The 14,526-nt window shown below is 49.9% G+C and overlaps 1 protein-coding gene across 1 annotated transcript in view; it reads right to left on the bottom strand.

Moving 5' to 3' along the window:
- The window catches only part of CDYL (chromodomain Y like), a 96,479-nt gene extending 92,724 nt beyond the window's left edge, over positions 1-3,755 (bottom strand). Inside the window, exon 1 of the mRNA XM_052648347.1 lies at positions 3,683-3,755. Within this exon, the coding sequence (XP_052504307.1) occupies positions 3,683-3,706 (24 nt within the window). The 5' untranslated portion in view covers positions 3,707-3,755. The remainder of the gene's footprint in view (positions 1-3,682) is intronic.
- Between the last annotated feature and the right edge of the window lie 10,771 nt (positions 3,756-14,526).

The raw sequence follows: 14,526 nt of genomic DNA, 5'->3' as shown, positions 1-14,526 counted from the left end.
CCATTGTTTTAGAGTCTTCGCTCAGCCCACCTGAACTCAATCTGATGGTTATTTGACCACTAGATAAATTAAGATCCTCTGGAGTTCACGGTTTTCTTTGGTGATAAACTTAATTCACTTGACACTGAATGAAATCTCAAAGGAAGAAACTCTGCTTGCAGGGTGTGAGCGGGTGGTGGCTCTTTTTTTTTTTTTAAGAATGGAAGAAGATAAAGATGTTTTATAGGGTAACGTTACCAACTGCTCTGAGATGCTAATGTTACTCAGGCTTCATTCTTCTCTGAAGCAGTGGTCATCATTCCCATTTCACAGATGAGGAAGTTTGGGGGAGATTCAGCTACTTAAGATATACAGCTCTTCCCTTCCTGACCCAGAAGGGAAGACTGGAACCCACACTTCTGGCTCTAAAGCCTAGCACTGGGATAGGGGTTAGAAGCCCTTTAACTGCTCCATGCCCCACCCTCCATGCTCCCCAGCCCCGTGCAAACCCTGCCTCCAGAACAGCTGACCGCTAAAGCTGAGGTCAGCAAACTAAGACCCACAGGCCTGATCCAGCCCACCGCCTGTTTTGTAGAATCCATAAGATTCCAATAAGGTTAAGACTATTTTTTTTTCACATTTCCAAGTGATTCTTTTTTTAAAAAAGGAAGATAATTACATGAGATGTAAAAATTATATGAAATTTGAATTTTCCCACCCTGTGGATGCTTCTGAGTGATAACAGCAGAACTGAGCAGTGGTAACAGACCACTCGGCCTGCAAGGTCTTGGGTATTAACAACTAGCTCGTCCTCTACATAAACTATATGGGTCCCTGCCCTAAGGGATGCCTGACTTCTGTAGACTATAAACTTCGCAGGATGGGTGAATGTAGAAAAATCTGCCTCCCCTGATCCTAGCTGCTGGAGACACAGCGGGTAAATCGATTCTGCCCCTCAACCAACAAGAGCTCTTCAATGCTGGAAAAGGCTGATGCTGCTTCCCCCTCAGGGGGCTGTTCTCTTCTGTACTCACGAGGCACGGCTACCGTGACCATTTCACCACCGACCGAGGACAATCACTTCAGAGCAGAAACCGTGCTAAGTGTCAGAGGTCTCATTTCTTTTCAGGTGAGAAAACAAAAGTTAAGGAACTCACCCAAGTTCAAGAGGCTACGGCAGATGCAGACGCCCTGTTCTTACCATCCCAAGTTACTTCAAAAAGCAAGACTCTGAACTTCCTCTCTGTCAACATATATCCCTGTGGAATTGTGGAGGTGGAGCCCAAAAAGAAACTTCGACTTTGACTTCGATTTAAGCAGAACTGGACAAGACCAGGCAACTGGTGCTCCAGTAACTGGTTACTAACGTATCTTGGTGCTTCCCACATCGTTCCCCTCCCCACCTGACAAGCAGCCAGGCAGATGCAGTGTTTACTTCAAACAACTGCCTCACAAGGAAGATTGCCTTGATTAACCCAGGACAACTCTATACCTTTAGAAACAAAACCAGACCTCAGAGAGGCATGTTAGATCAGTTAAAACACAATAACCACCATCTCCTTCTGAGCGCTCTCTCTGGGAACCGTGGGTCTGCTTTACACGTTTTTTTCATTTAAACTTCACATCTCTACGAGGGAAGCTTTTGATTCCAATTTTACAGATTGAGGACACTGAGCTTTCAAGGTTAATTTGCTCAAGGTGATGTCAATAACTAGGTTTTCTGACTCCAAATCCAGGCTCTCAATCGCTACGCAGGACTTTCAGATAAACTTGCAATCCTAATATAGACACACTGCTGCCTACAAGTAAAGGAGAAGTGAGAAAACTCACTGGGAAAGACACTGCCCACGTTATTGACTGTCATCTCAACTGGGCCCCCTGAAACACCTTTTCCCAAAATCAGAACTCCAAATGATGAGCTCCACTGTGCAGGTGGGTCGTTTCTCTGCGACGTTCTTCATTCTCCCGACAGAAGCTCTCGGGAGGCACAAACCATTCCCATCCCTCGTCCCTCCCTGGCTCCCCATGGAGCGTCCACAGGGCAGGCATTCAATGACATGCTCTACGAACGACAGCTCGGCACAGAAGGTGACTTATAAATGAATGCTGCCACCAGAGCAGAAAGCCTGAAGATACAGGATAAACAAAGAACTAAATCTGGTTCATAATGCACTACTGGTCAAAATGCTGTCTTCAGAATAATCTGTGACATGTGAAATACAACTCACGTATAAGGTGCTGCCCTCACCCAACACTAAGGGAACAAGTGACTCGACTGTGTATTTATAACCTCAAAAATGAAGGAAGCATGAACATTCAGGCCTAAAATCCTCACCAACAGTCTAACGTAGAAACCAAAACCCCTCTTGCCCTGGTGCTATGTACTCTCCCAGCTGTATGTCTCAGCCTCTACTTCCGGGCCTTTTCCCAAACACCACTTTCTTTCTTAGAAAGAATGGAAGCTTGAGAACAGGAGATTTTTTCCCCCCTCTTTAGTACCCTAAATGGGGCTTCCCAAGTGGCTGGGGTAAAGAATCCTCCTGGCAATGCAGGAGACTCTAGTTCAGTTCCTGGGTTGGGAAGATCCCCGGGAGGAGGAAATGGCCACCCACTCCACTATTCTTGCCTGGGGAATCCCATGGACAGAGGAGCCTGGACAGAGGGCAGTCCACGGGGTGGCAAAGAGTGGGACACAACTGAGCCCAAATGACCCAAGATAGCATCTTGAATACAGCAGGGGACAGCCAGTGTGTAAAGGACTTGAACATAATGGCGCACTTTCAGCCAGCCGAGGTACTCCGACCACGTACCATGTCGGGCACACCACGGATTCTACGGAAGGCAGCCTCCTCCAGAGAACTTTCGCACAAAAAGTTGCTAGAAGGCCAGGAAGGATGGCAACACACAGCCGCACGCTGTGCCAAGGGCGGTAACGCACCGGCAAGAGGGGACACCTCGGAAGGCTCAGCCGGTTCTCATTAAGCGATCGCGGGGGGCCAAAGGAGCTCTACTCGTTACAGACGCTTCCTTACGTCCCTGAACATCCAGGTCCCTGAACGCATCGGAGGTGAACCCACGGAGTATCCACAAGTGAAGTCTCTTACGAAGCTGTATTTACAAACACGCACCCGAAAGCAAAGAGTGCTCTCCAAGCGTCTGCACTCCCCAGGAAGTCGACTTTGCAACGAGTCAAGAAGTTACATCGGGGCGCACAAGACACGCCTGGAGATCCAAACCAACAACCACACCGCTCCCAGTCGACGCTGGCAAACCCTTGGCCCAGAACTCGCGGTTCAGACGGGGGCCCCCTTCTCGAAGCTCGCACCACCACGGCGCAAAAATGAATGACGGTTGGAGCCGCGTTAGGTTTAAATTTCCTGGCTCCGGCCACAATACCAAACCTAATTAGAGCATGCGGTCAACGCTCGGCCCTCTCGGCGCGGTGTCGGGCAGCGCTCGGGTCGGCAGCAGAGTCGAGAGACAGTCGCACTCGTCCCCGCGCCCCCCCCGCCCCGCAACCCAGCAGGCGAGAGCCCCCCACCCAGGAGTGCTCCGCCGGGCGCCCCCACGCCCCGCCGCCGGCACTCCAGCCCCGTCCGCGGTCCGGCCCCGCGGCCGGGACGCCCCCGGCCCGCAAACTCGGGCGCGCGCGCTTCCGTCCAGCAACCCGCGGCCGGGGCGGGGGCCGGGGGAGGGGAGCTACCTCGTACAGCTCCTCGGAGGCCATGGCGGGCGGCCGGGCGCGCGGCGCGGGGCAGGGCCGGCGAGGCGCCGAGCCGCCGGCGGCCCACACTTTGTTCCAGTCGGGTCCCTGCGTGGCCTGCGCTTCCTGCTCCGCGCGGCGCCGGGCGGGCGGGCGCTCACTCCCGCCGCTGCGGGCCGCCGGCCGGGTCGGTGCGCAGGAGCAGCTGCGCAACGCGCCCTCCGCGCCGCGCTCACTCCGCGGCGGGCCGGCTGGGGCTCGGGCTCATCGCGCCGCCGCGGGGCCGGGCCGGGCTGGGGCGGGCGCGGCGGCGGTGCACGGCGGCGCGCGGGCTCCGCGGCTCCCCCTCTCCGCGGTAGTGCAGAAAGCTTCCTACTTGCGGCCGAAAAACCTGCCCCGGCTACTGAGCATGCCCAGTGCGGCCGCCCGGCCCGGCCGAGCCGCGCTCCGGGTTTTCGGGCCGCCCGCGCGGGGTAGGGGGGGGGGCGGGGCGGGGCGGCCGGCGGGCGGGGCGGCGCGGGGAGCGGCTGGCCGCGCTGGGGCTCAGCGGCCAGGCAGGCGGGCAGGAAGGGGCGGGGCCTGAGGCGGGGGCGGGGCCGCGAGCGGGGGCGGGGCCTGCTCGCCCCAGGGCCCTCCGGAGGTCGGGCAGAGCCGCGCGCCCGCCTCGACGTGGGGGGCGTGGCCGCGGCGCGCGTGGGAGGGGCCTGCTCGCCCCAGGGCCCTCCGGAGGTCGGGCCGGCCGTGTGCCCGCCTCGACGTGGGGGGCGTGGCCGCGGCGCGCAGGGCGTGGCCTGTGGGCGGGCGGGGCCTGAGGGGCGGGGCCTGCTCGCCCCGGGGCCCTCCGGAGGTCGGTCTGGGCCGCGCGCCCGCCTCGACGTGGGGGGCGGAAGGCGGCGGCTCACACGGGGGCGGGCACCGGCGAGCCCAAGGTTTGGTTCGGAGCCGCGCCGCCCGCCGCCCGCAGCCCGCCGCCCCGACGGCATTGGCGCGCGGAGCCCGTCCGGCCCGGGCCAGCCCGCCGAGGGCCGGCGGCGTGGCCAGGTGAGGCCCCCGCCCCTCCACGTGCCCGCCTCCCCCGCGGCCGCCGCCAAGACCCGGAGCCGGAGCGCGCTCCCGCTCGGCGGCAAGCCGGGGGGACGGGGACGGGGGCGGGGGCGGGGGCCGGGGCGGCGCGAGGGCGCGGCCGCCTGAGCCCGGCCCGCAGCTTCCCCCGCGCCGGGCCTCCCTGTTCCTCTCGAGCGCCCGCCTCCCCCGAAGAGGAGCTGGGAGGAGGGGCCGGGCTCCGGGGAAAAGTCTGGGTTCCAAGGGAACGGGGCTGTCAGTCGTGGTTCTCCTGGGCGGGGCGGGGCGGGGGGGAGACGGGGGGGACAGCTCGGTGACCGGCGATGGGCAGGCTCCCCCTGCACTCGCCGCGGGAGAGGGGCATCGTGGACGAGGCCCCTGGGCACACCTGCCTGGACCCTGGACGTCTCCTCATCGCTGCGGAACGAGGAAGAGGCTGCGTGGCCCGACTGCCCCAAACGGCCGGCCACCGCCAGCCTCCCTGCGAGGAAAAGGGGACCTCGCGAGGCCCTGCGGACAGGCCGCTTCACGTGGCCCCCCATCAAACCCAGCCCTCTCCGCCCCCGGTGCATCCTCCGCCCCGGGCTCCAGTGAACTAGAAACCGACCTCCGAAAAACAAGGCTCCTCCCACCAGTTTCCTTCTTCAAACCCCGTTCGATGGTGCCCCGTACGCAGTTTAATGACCAAAAGGCTTCTCACAGACCCTGCTGTCCTTCCTGCCACACCGTCCTCTACCTACAAAAGAAGCTTGCCCCCCACCACCGGTGAATTGGAATTCCAGCGTCCCCACGCCCACGAACGAGCGCAGCGCCTGTCCTTAAGTCACTTCAAGTCGAATCACCATTGTCTCCACGGCGCCTGCAACCCCCTCTGCCTGGAATGCCCTCCCCCCTTTCAGTCGTGAACTCCTGCTCCGACGTCACCCCAAAAGCAAAGCCTTCTGACTTCCAGGACCAAATGAGTCACCGCAGCCACTCGGCGCTCACCTCTGCGGACTTTGTTCTGTGCACTCTTCTCTCCCACCCCCCGTTTCTAGACTACGACCTTCTCCCAGATCGCATCTTCAAGTTTGACGCTCCAGCCCCCACACTATACCTACAAAACAGGGTGTTTATTCTGTGAATTGGAATCCTGGCGTCCACAGCAAAGCCCCTGACACCTAATTCAGCTCTGATTCCATTATCTTACGCCTTGACAACAGCATCGCAAAGTTTCCACCTTCTCAGCCCGTCCAGGAGCTAGCTCCCTTTGACCGCCTAGCCAGTTCTCTCTCCCCTCCAAACACGAGCACCTCTTTTCCTTTCGCTGAACATCTGCTACATGTGCTTATCGCCTCTCTGGCACACAGATTCGTCAACCGTAGTTGTAAGCTCCTTGAAGGCAAAGACTAAGCATCCTGTAGCCTCCAAGTCTCAAAAGTGGTGGTCGCCCAGCTACGCCGGTGCTCACTGACTTGCAGGAGGTGGTTCAGAGTCACATAAGCCCAAGAAAACACGAATAAAAAAAGAGGGACCCTCAGTATAAAGTGAACACACACATCTCAGCTAGAAACCCCCATACAGTCACAGACTGAAATAAATATAAAGCCCCCACTGTTTCCGAGGGGAGGGGAGCAAGACACCCGCAACTGCCACTCTCAGCTTTGGAGCTAGTCCATTTGATACACATGCGACCCTAACACAAGGAGACTTCCCTCACTGTGGGGAAAAAGGAAAGGTGGATTACAGCATTAAAAAAAAAGCAACTCCAAAAAGCCGATGTATACGGACCTTCAATCCTGATGAACTGGATTATTTATGCTGCTGTGACCAGCATAAATATTAAGAGTAACCGCTAGGTAGAAGTCACCTCGGTAACACGCCAGGAGTAAGCAAGCCATTCCCGTAAGCTCATCTCTCTCCTCCCAGGATGAGCCGGTTTCCATCTTAATCTAAGAGCAAGGCAGGGGAGACCTGTACTGAAGTACCCAACTGGTCACTGAGAAATTGAGCTCAGCTGTCCACTTGGCTCCTCTCAGCCACCTAAAACACCACTGGCTTGTTTAATACCGTTTTGTTTTTGTATTTCACCTCGTTAGTTCAATCTGTCTTACTTTTAAGCAAATTCTACTCTCTCCCCTCACTTTTTAAATATAAACATTTTAGCGGTGCTCATAACAGAAGCAGATATGTCCAAGATCATTTAATGGCTTTAAATTTATACCACCTTTTATCAAAAAGTGAAGTTTTGCAGTAGTTACCATGACCACGTGTGTGGGTGCTGTGAAAGTACTTTCTCGGTGAATTGAGAATAAAAGTGCAATCACATCCCCTAAACTCATCGAGGAAGATATCCGCATTGTGCCAAAAATACACGGGGCACAACGGTTTGTACTAGTGAAATATACAAATCTTAAAGATTACCGAAACGTCGAGAAGATGCACACGTGTGATTAAAATACACATCTACCGGTTCTAAGCTTCAATTCTTACCTGAGGTGAGTGTGTGGTGGATACCAGCAGACACCAGCTATCTCCTTTTCCAAATTTGTACGGACAATGGGTAATCGACAGTCGGCACCACTTAAGACTATTCCGATCAGGAGTTACAGCAACTCCGCACCTCGGCAGAACAATGACTAATATCTTACATTAGAAGTTCTTTCCTTTCCCCACTCGACATCCCAACCAATCACTTCTTCCATTCTCCCAAGAATCTGCATTTCATCTACATTTGAATCCCAAGTCTCCCGAAAGGAGATGGGGGATGGGACAGGAAAGACAAAAGAAGCCAAGCTCTAGCAACCACTGCTCTCAGAGCTGGAGGCATTTTAAGGTTGGGTGGCTTGGAAAAGGGCCGATAACGATTCCCTTCATTATGCACCCCTCCAAAGCAAAATCAATCTTGGCTACCTCCACCAAAACCTAAAATTTAACTGCAGTTTTTATCAAGAAGTGACCTAAGTTCGTTGGTTTGTGCATACTGAGACCAAAGAGAAGTTAAATGCCATCCTCGTTCTAGAGTAGTCACCCATGAAACTTGGGGAATTCCTATCTCACTCACTCAAAAGAAAGACAGACAATTTCAGGCCTTCCAAAGCAAAACAGAGAAGCACAGGAAACTCATAAAATAAATGCAGGTGCTAGGCCCTTCTCTGAATTTAGAGCCAACCAAGTCTTCCCTGCAAGCTTGAATTGGATGCCAGTGGCCCCCACTTTTCTAGACAACCAGCAACCTCTGTTTCCTGATTTCAGCTGCTGTTTCCCTCCCTGGCCAAATCATCAGTTTTCCCATTTCAACCAGCAACTTCTCCCTGCCTACATCCATCTTAGTTCCAGGTTTTATTCTCTCTTTTGTGTGGGAACAAGTGCCTAATCTGGCTGGCACGTTGCTGTTTCCTGACCAAATGCTACGACTATTTGATCTCTGTGCCCCAGCGATAGCAATTCTGAGACTTCTTCACATTTGGTTTCACCATTGGTCAAACCTCATCAATTTACAGTCAAGGGTTATTTTCTTCCTAAACTAGATTTAATGTTTAACCACAATTCCTTTTTATCTTTAAGCCAAAGCTGATTCTACCAAAAGAATCCTTGTTATATGTCTTTGGTATCTTTCTTTGATAGAAGCAATTGATCAAGACTAATAAAATTTCTCATTTGTAACTTTATACATTGTTCCACCTTCTAAAAGGAGAACAGAACTAAAATTCATAATGAGTAAACAATCTTGAGACACTGCCTTGACATTCGGTTGACTTTATAACAGGGCAGTAACTAATTCATTTTAGATTCCTGAAAAAAATATCAAATGTAAATGTTCCCTGAATCATTGTGATGGGTGGGTCATTATGTTTGTCATTCAGGGGAGACCATCCCAGTAATCTTACTACCTTCTGGCCTTTTCTAGAGAGAAAGAGATTATCAATAGGACCAAATGGGCAGAGATGAGTACAAACAGTCTGACTGGTAACACCAGGTGCAAAGGAAGCAGTGGGACTCAGAATATGCTAAGGAACAGAGCAGGTGGGGGCTGAAACCTAAAGCAAAGAGTAAATGAATTTGAAAATAAAGCTCAGACCACACCCACAAACAGAAACGTGTACTGGGGCTTGATTTTTTTCAATCACTAGTATTGCCCAGTGCAGAGGTTCGCAAACTGTGGTCCCCTGACCAGTAGCAACAGATTCACCTTGAATCTTATTAGAAGGACAAATTCTTTACCACCAGCCACCTACTGGCACCTAGCAATCTGTTTAACACGTTCTCCAGGCGATTCTGATGCACACGGAAGTTTGAGAACTGGTTTAGGACGGTTTTCTTTGTGGTGGTGGTGGGTTGTTTTTTTTTTTTAATGAAGCTACAGATTTCAAACCAGTAGTGGAGCTTTAGATAATTTTGATTAGCCTTAGTAGATACTGATTAGCATTTTGAAGTGAGACAGGATGGAATGCATAGAATGGAATGGACTTGGAAAAGGAAAAAGAGCGCATCCATTCTCCACTAGGGGACCAGGTGGCTGTTTAGTCACTAAGTCATGTCCAACTCTTGTGACCCCATGGACTGTAGCCCACCAGGCTCCTCTGTGCATGGCATTTCCCAAGCAGGAATTCTGGAGTGGGTTGCCATTTCTTTCTCCAGGGGATCTTCCCAGGGAACTACTGTTTCCATTAAATATACACACATTTTAAAAATATAGATAAGTACGTATATGTTTATATATATGTATATACACACATATGGGTATATATACACCCACGTTCATACATACGTATATTATTATACATTAGGTTATAATGTAAAAGACCTTTCTTACACTTGATCAGAACCAAAGAATTTGAAAACCACTGTTTGGTAGATGAATAACAAACCCCTGCAAAGTTGGATTGTTAATTATATATGAATGGTGTAGCCAAAGTACTCTAAAACCATTTTCTTAATGATCTCCTTTTTGCAGAACAAATTATTTCTCCATAAATGCTACAAAGGTGTTCAGACCAGGCTCCTTTCTGAATTAACATGTATTGTAGAGTAATATATTTTGAACTAATGAGGATTTAGGCCTTCTTTTCCCAAAGAATGTAAAAGCATTTCCAAAGAATATCCCTAGCAGACTGTGCAAAGTGAATACAGTTTAATTTGGTAAACAGCAATATTAAAAAAAATGAGTAAACACAAACAAAAAGGACTTGCCCTGCACCAGAAACTGTTACAAGCCCTTTACAGATATTAATTTCTTTCATTCAATAGCACCTAATAAAAATTATAGCTAACATTTACAAAGAAGCCTCAGGAAGCACATCTTTCCATAAATCACCTTTGGAATAGGCACAATGGTTGTCCCCAGTCCTGGTAAGTGGGGACACTAGAATTTACACTCAGGTCCAGGTAACTCTGCTGCACAGGTGCTGCTGCTGCTAAGTCGCTTCAGTTGTGTGCACCTCTGTGCAACCCCATAGACGGCAGCCCACCAGGCTCCCCCGTCCCTGGGATTCTCCAGGTGAGAACACTGGAGTGGGTTGCCATTTCCTTCTCCAATGGAGGAAAGTGAAAAGTGAAAGTGAAGTTGCTCAGTCGTGTCCGACTCTTAGCGACCCCATGGACTGCATCCCACCAGGCTCCTTCGTCCACGGGACTTTCCGGGCAAGAGCACTGGAGTGGGGTGCCATTGCCTTCTCCGGCTTCACAGGTGAGGCAGTGGTAAAGAATCTGCCTAAAGTAAAGGAGAAAAGGAAAGATATAAGCATCTGAATGCAGAGTTCCAAAGAATAGCAAGGAGAGATGAGAAAGCCTTCCTCAGCGATCAATGCAAAGAAATAGAGGAAACCAACAGAATGGGAAAGACTAGAGATCTCTTCAAGAAAATCAGAGATACCAAGGGAACATTTCATGCAAAGATGGGCTCATAAAGGACAGAAATGGTATGGACCTAACAGAAGCAGAAGATATTAAGAAGAGGTGGCAAGAATACACAGAAGAACTATACAAAAAAGATCTTCACGACCAAGATAATCATGATGGTGTGATCACTCACCTAGAGCCAGACATCCTGGAATGTGAAGTCAAGTGGGCCTTAGAAAGCATCACTATGAACAAAGCTAGTGGAGGTGATGGAATTCCAGTTGAGCTATTTCAAATCCTGAAAGATGATGCTGTGAAAGTGCTGCACTCAATATGCCAGCAAATTTGGAAAACTCAGCAGTGGCCACAGGACTGGAAAAGGTCCGTTTTCATTCCAATCCCAAAGAAAGGCAATGCCAAAGAATGATCAAACTACCACACAATTGCACTCATCTCACATGCTAGTAAAGTAATGCTCAAAGTGCTCCAAGCCAGGCTTCAACAGTCCATGAACCGTGAACTTCCAGATGTTCAAGCTGGTTTTAGAAAAGGCAGAGGAACCAGAGATCAAATTGCCAACATCTGCTGGATCATCAAAAAAGCAAGAGAATTCCAGAAAAACATCTATTTCTGCTTTATTGACTATGCCAAAGTCTTTGACTGTGTGGATCACAATAAACTGTGGAAAATTCTTCAAGCAGTGGGAATACCAGACCACCTGACCTGCCTCTTGAGAAACCTATATGCAGGTCAGGAAGCAACAGTTAGAACTGGACATGGAACAACAGACTAGTTCCAAATAGGAAAAGGAGTACGTCAAGGCTGTATATTGTCACCCTGCTTATTTAACTTCTATGCAGAGTACATCATGAGAAACGCTGGGCTGGAAGAAGCACAAGCTGAAATCAAGAGTGCCGGGAGAAATATCAATAACCTCAGATATGCAGATGACACCACCCTTATGGCAGAAAGTGAAGAGGAGCTAAAAAGCCTCTTGATGAAGGTGAAAGAGGAGAGTGAAAAAGTTGGCTTAAAGCTCAACATTCAGAAAACGAAGATCATGGCATCCGGTCCCGTCACTTCATGGGAAATAGATGGGGAAACAGTGGAAACAGTGTCAGACTTTATTTTGGGGGGCTCCAGAATCACTGCAGATGGTGATTGCAGCCAGGAAATTAAATGACGCTTACTCCTTGGAAGGAAAGTTATGACCAACCTAGATAGCATATTCAAAAGCAGAGACATTACTTTGCCGACTAAGGTCCGTCTAGTCAAGGCTATGGTTTTTCCAGTAGTCATGTATGGATATGAGAGGTGGACTGTGAAGAAAGCTGAGCGCTGAAGAATTGATGCATTTGAACTGTGGTGTTGGAGAAGACTCTTGAGAGTCCCTTGGACTGCAAGGAGATCCAACCAGTCTACTCTAAAAGAGATCAGTCCTGGGATTTCTTTGGAAGGAATGATGCTTAAGCTAAAACTCCAGTACTTTGGCCACCTCATGCGAAGAGTTGACTCATTGGAAAAGGCTCTGATGCTGGGAGGGATTACGGGCAGGAGGAGAAGGGGACGACAGAGGATGAGATGGCTGGATGGCATCACCGACTCGATGGACGTGAGTTTGAGTGAACTCCGGGAGTTTGTGATGGACAGGGAGGCCTGGCGTGCTGCAATTCTTGGGGTCGCAAAGAGTCAGACACGCCTGAGCGACTGAACTAACTGAACCAGTGGAGGAGACGCAAGAGACTCGGGTTTGATCCCTGGGTCAGGAAGATCCCTTAGAGGAAGACATGGCAACAACTCCAGGGTTCCTGAACGGAGAAGCCCATGGATAGAGGAGCCTGGTGGGCTGCAGTCCACAGGTCGCAGAGAGTCGGACACGACTCAGCACAACAGCACCTGGGTACCTCTACTGTCCGATCGCAGTGTCTTTAAGTTACCGCCCTTCAGTCGTTCATCCAGGAAATATTTCTTGACCACTTATTGTGTGCCAGGGGGCTTCCTGGTGGCTCAGATGGGAGAGAATCTGCCTGCAATGCAGAGTTCAATCCTTGAGTTGGAAAGAGCCCCTGGAGAAGGGAGTGGCTCCAGTTTTCTTACCTGGAGAATTCCATGGATAGAGGAGCTTGGCAGGCTAAAGTCCACCGGGTCCCAAAGAGTTGGACACAACTGAGCGACTAAGCAAGTGTTGTGTGCCAGGCTCCTTGCTAATCAGTGTATATACAATCATCCCTACTCTCAAGCAACTAATCATCTATTGCAAAAGATAAGCATTAAATTGTCAGGAAAAACTGTGATTATAAAATCAAGGAAAATTGCAGGAAGCTATGAGCACACATAACCTGGCCATGAGTCTGTTCTGCTGCTTCCCCAAAGACAGTATCCCTCAGCCTGTGGACACTCCAGACATGCTCAGACACCAGAAGAGCAGGATCATAGAAAAGTTATGTTCAAACAATTTGATACCCACCAAAAAAACACATGGAAGTAGCCATCATGAGAGGAATCAACATTTTTACTTGCATACAATTGCCTTATAGTTTAGCCTTTAAAAATGAAATATTACACATTCTAAATGACTTAATGCGCTGGTCATAGCAAATGCCCTCTTCCAACAACATAAGAGAAGACTCTACACATGGACATCACCAGATGGTCAACACTGAAATCAGATTGATTATATTCTTTGCAGCCAAAGATGGAGAAGCTGTATACAGTCAACAAAAACAAGACTGGGAGCTGACTGTGGCTCAGATCATGAACTCCTTATTGCCAAATTCAGACTTGAAGAAAGTGGGGAAAACCACTAGGCCATTCAGGTATGACCTAAATCAAATTCCTTATGAATATACAGTGGAACTGAGAAATAGATTTAAGGGACTAGATCTGATAGACAGAGTGCCTGATGAACTATGGACGGAGGTTCATGACATTGTATAGGAGACAGGGAGCAAGACCATATCCAAGAAAAAGAAATACAAAAAAGCAAAATGGCTGTTTGAGGAGGGCTTACAAATAGCTGTGTAAAGAAGAGAGGTGAAAGGCAAAAGAGAAAAGGAAAGATATACCCATTTGAATGCAGAGTTCCAAAGAATAGCAAGGAGACATAAGAAAGCCTTCCTCAGTGATTAATGCAAAGAAATAGAGGAAAAGAACAGAATGGGAAAGACTAGAGATCTCTTCAAGAAAATTAGAGATACCAAGGGAACATTCCATGCAAAGATGGGCTCAATAAAGGACAGAAATGGTATGGACCTAACAGAAGCAGAAGATATTAAGAAGAGGTGGCAAGAATACACAGAAGAACTGTACAAAAAAGATCTTCAAGATCCAGATAATCATGAAGAGGTGATCACTCACACTCATCTAGGGCCGGACATCCTGGAATGTGAAGTCAGGTGGGCCTTAGGAAGCATCACTACAAACAAAGCTAGTGGAGATGATGGAATTCCAGTTGAGCTATTTCAATTCCTAAAAGATGATGCTGTAAAAGTACTGCACTCAATATGTCAGCAAATTTGGAAAACTCAGCAGTGGCCATAGGACTGGAAAAGGTCAGTTTTCACTCCAATCCCAAAGAAAGGCAATGCCAAAGAATGCTCAAACTACCACACAATTGCACTCATCTCTGGAAGGTGGGGCGTGTACCATATTAGTATACTATACATTACTATATATACTATACATTTTGTTAGTATTCAGGACTTGTTTAGGACTTCCCATGTGGTGCTAGTGGTAAAGAACCCACCTGCCAATGCAGGTTAGGCGTAAGAGACCTGGGTTCGATCCCTGGGTTGGGAAGATCCCCTGGAGGCAAGCACAGCAACCCACTCCAGTATTCTTGCCTGGAGAATCCCCTGGACAAAGGAGCCTGGTGGGCTGCAGTGCATGGGGCTGAAAAGAGTCAGACGTGAGTGAAGCAACTTAGCATGCATGCAGCTGTTTTTTATAAAGTTTTTTTATCA

This window comes from Budorcas taxicolor, chromosome 11 (genome assembly GCF_023091745.1).
Source record: "Budorcas taxicolor isolate Tak-1 chromosome 11, Takin1.1, whole genome shotgun sequence".
NCBI lineage: Eukaryota > Metazoa > Chordata > Mammalia > Artiodactyla > Bovidae > Budorcas > Budorcas taxicolor.
This window is presented reverse-complemented; position numbering and strand designations above follow the sequence as displayed.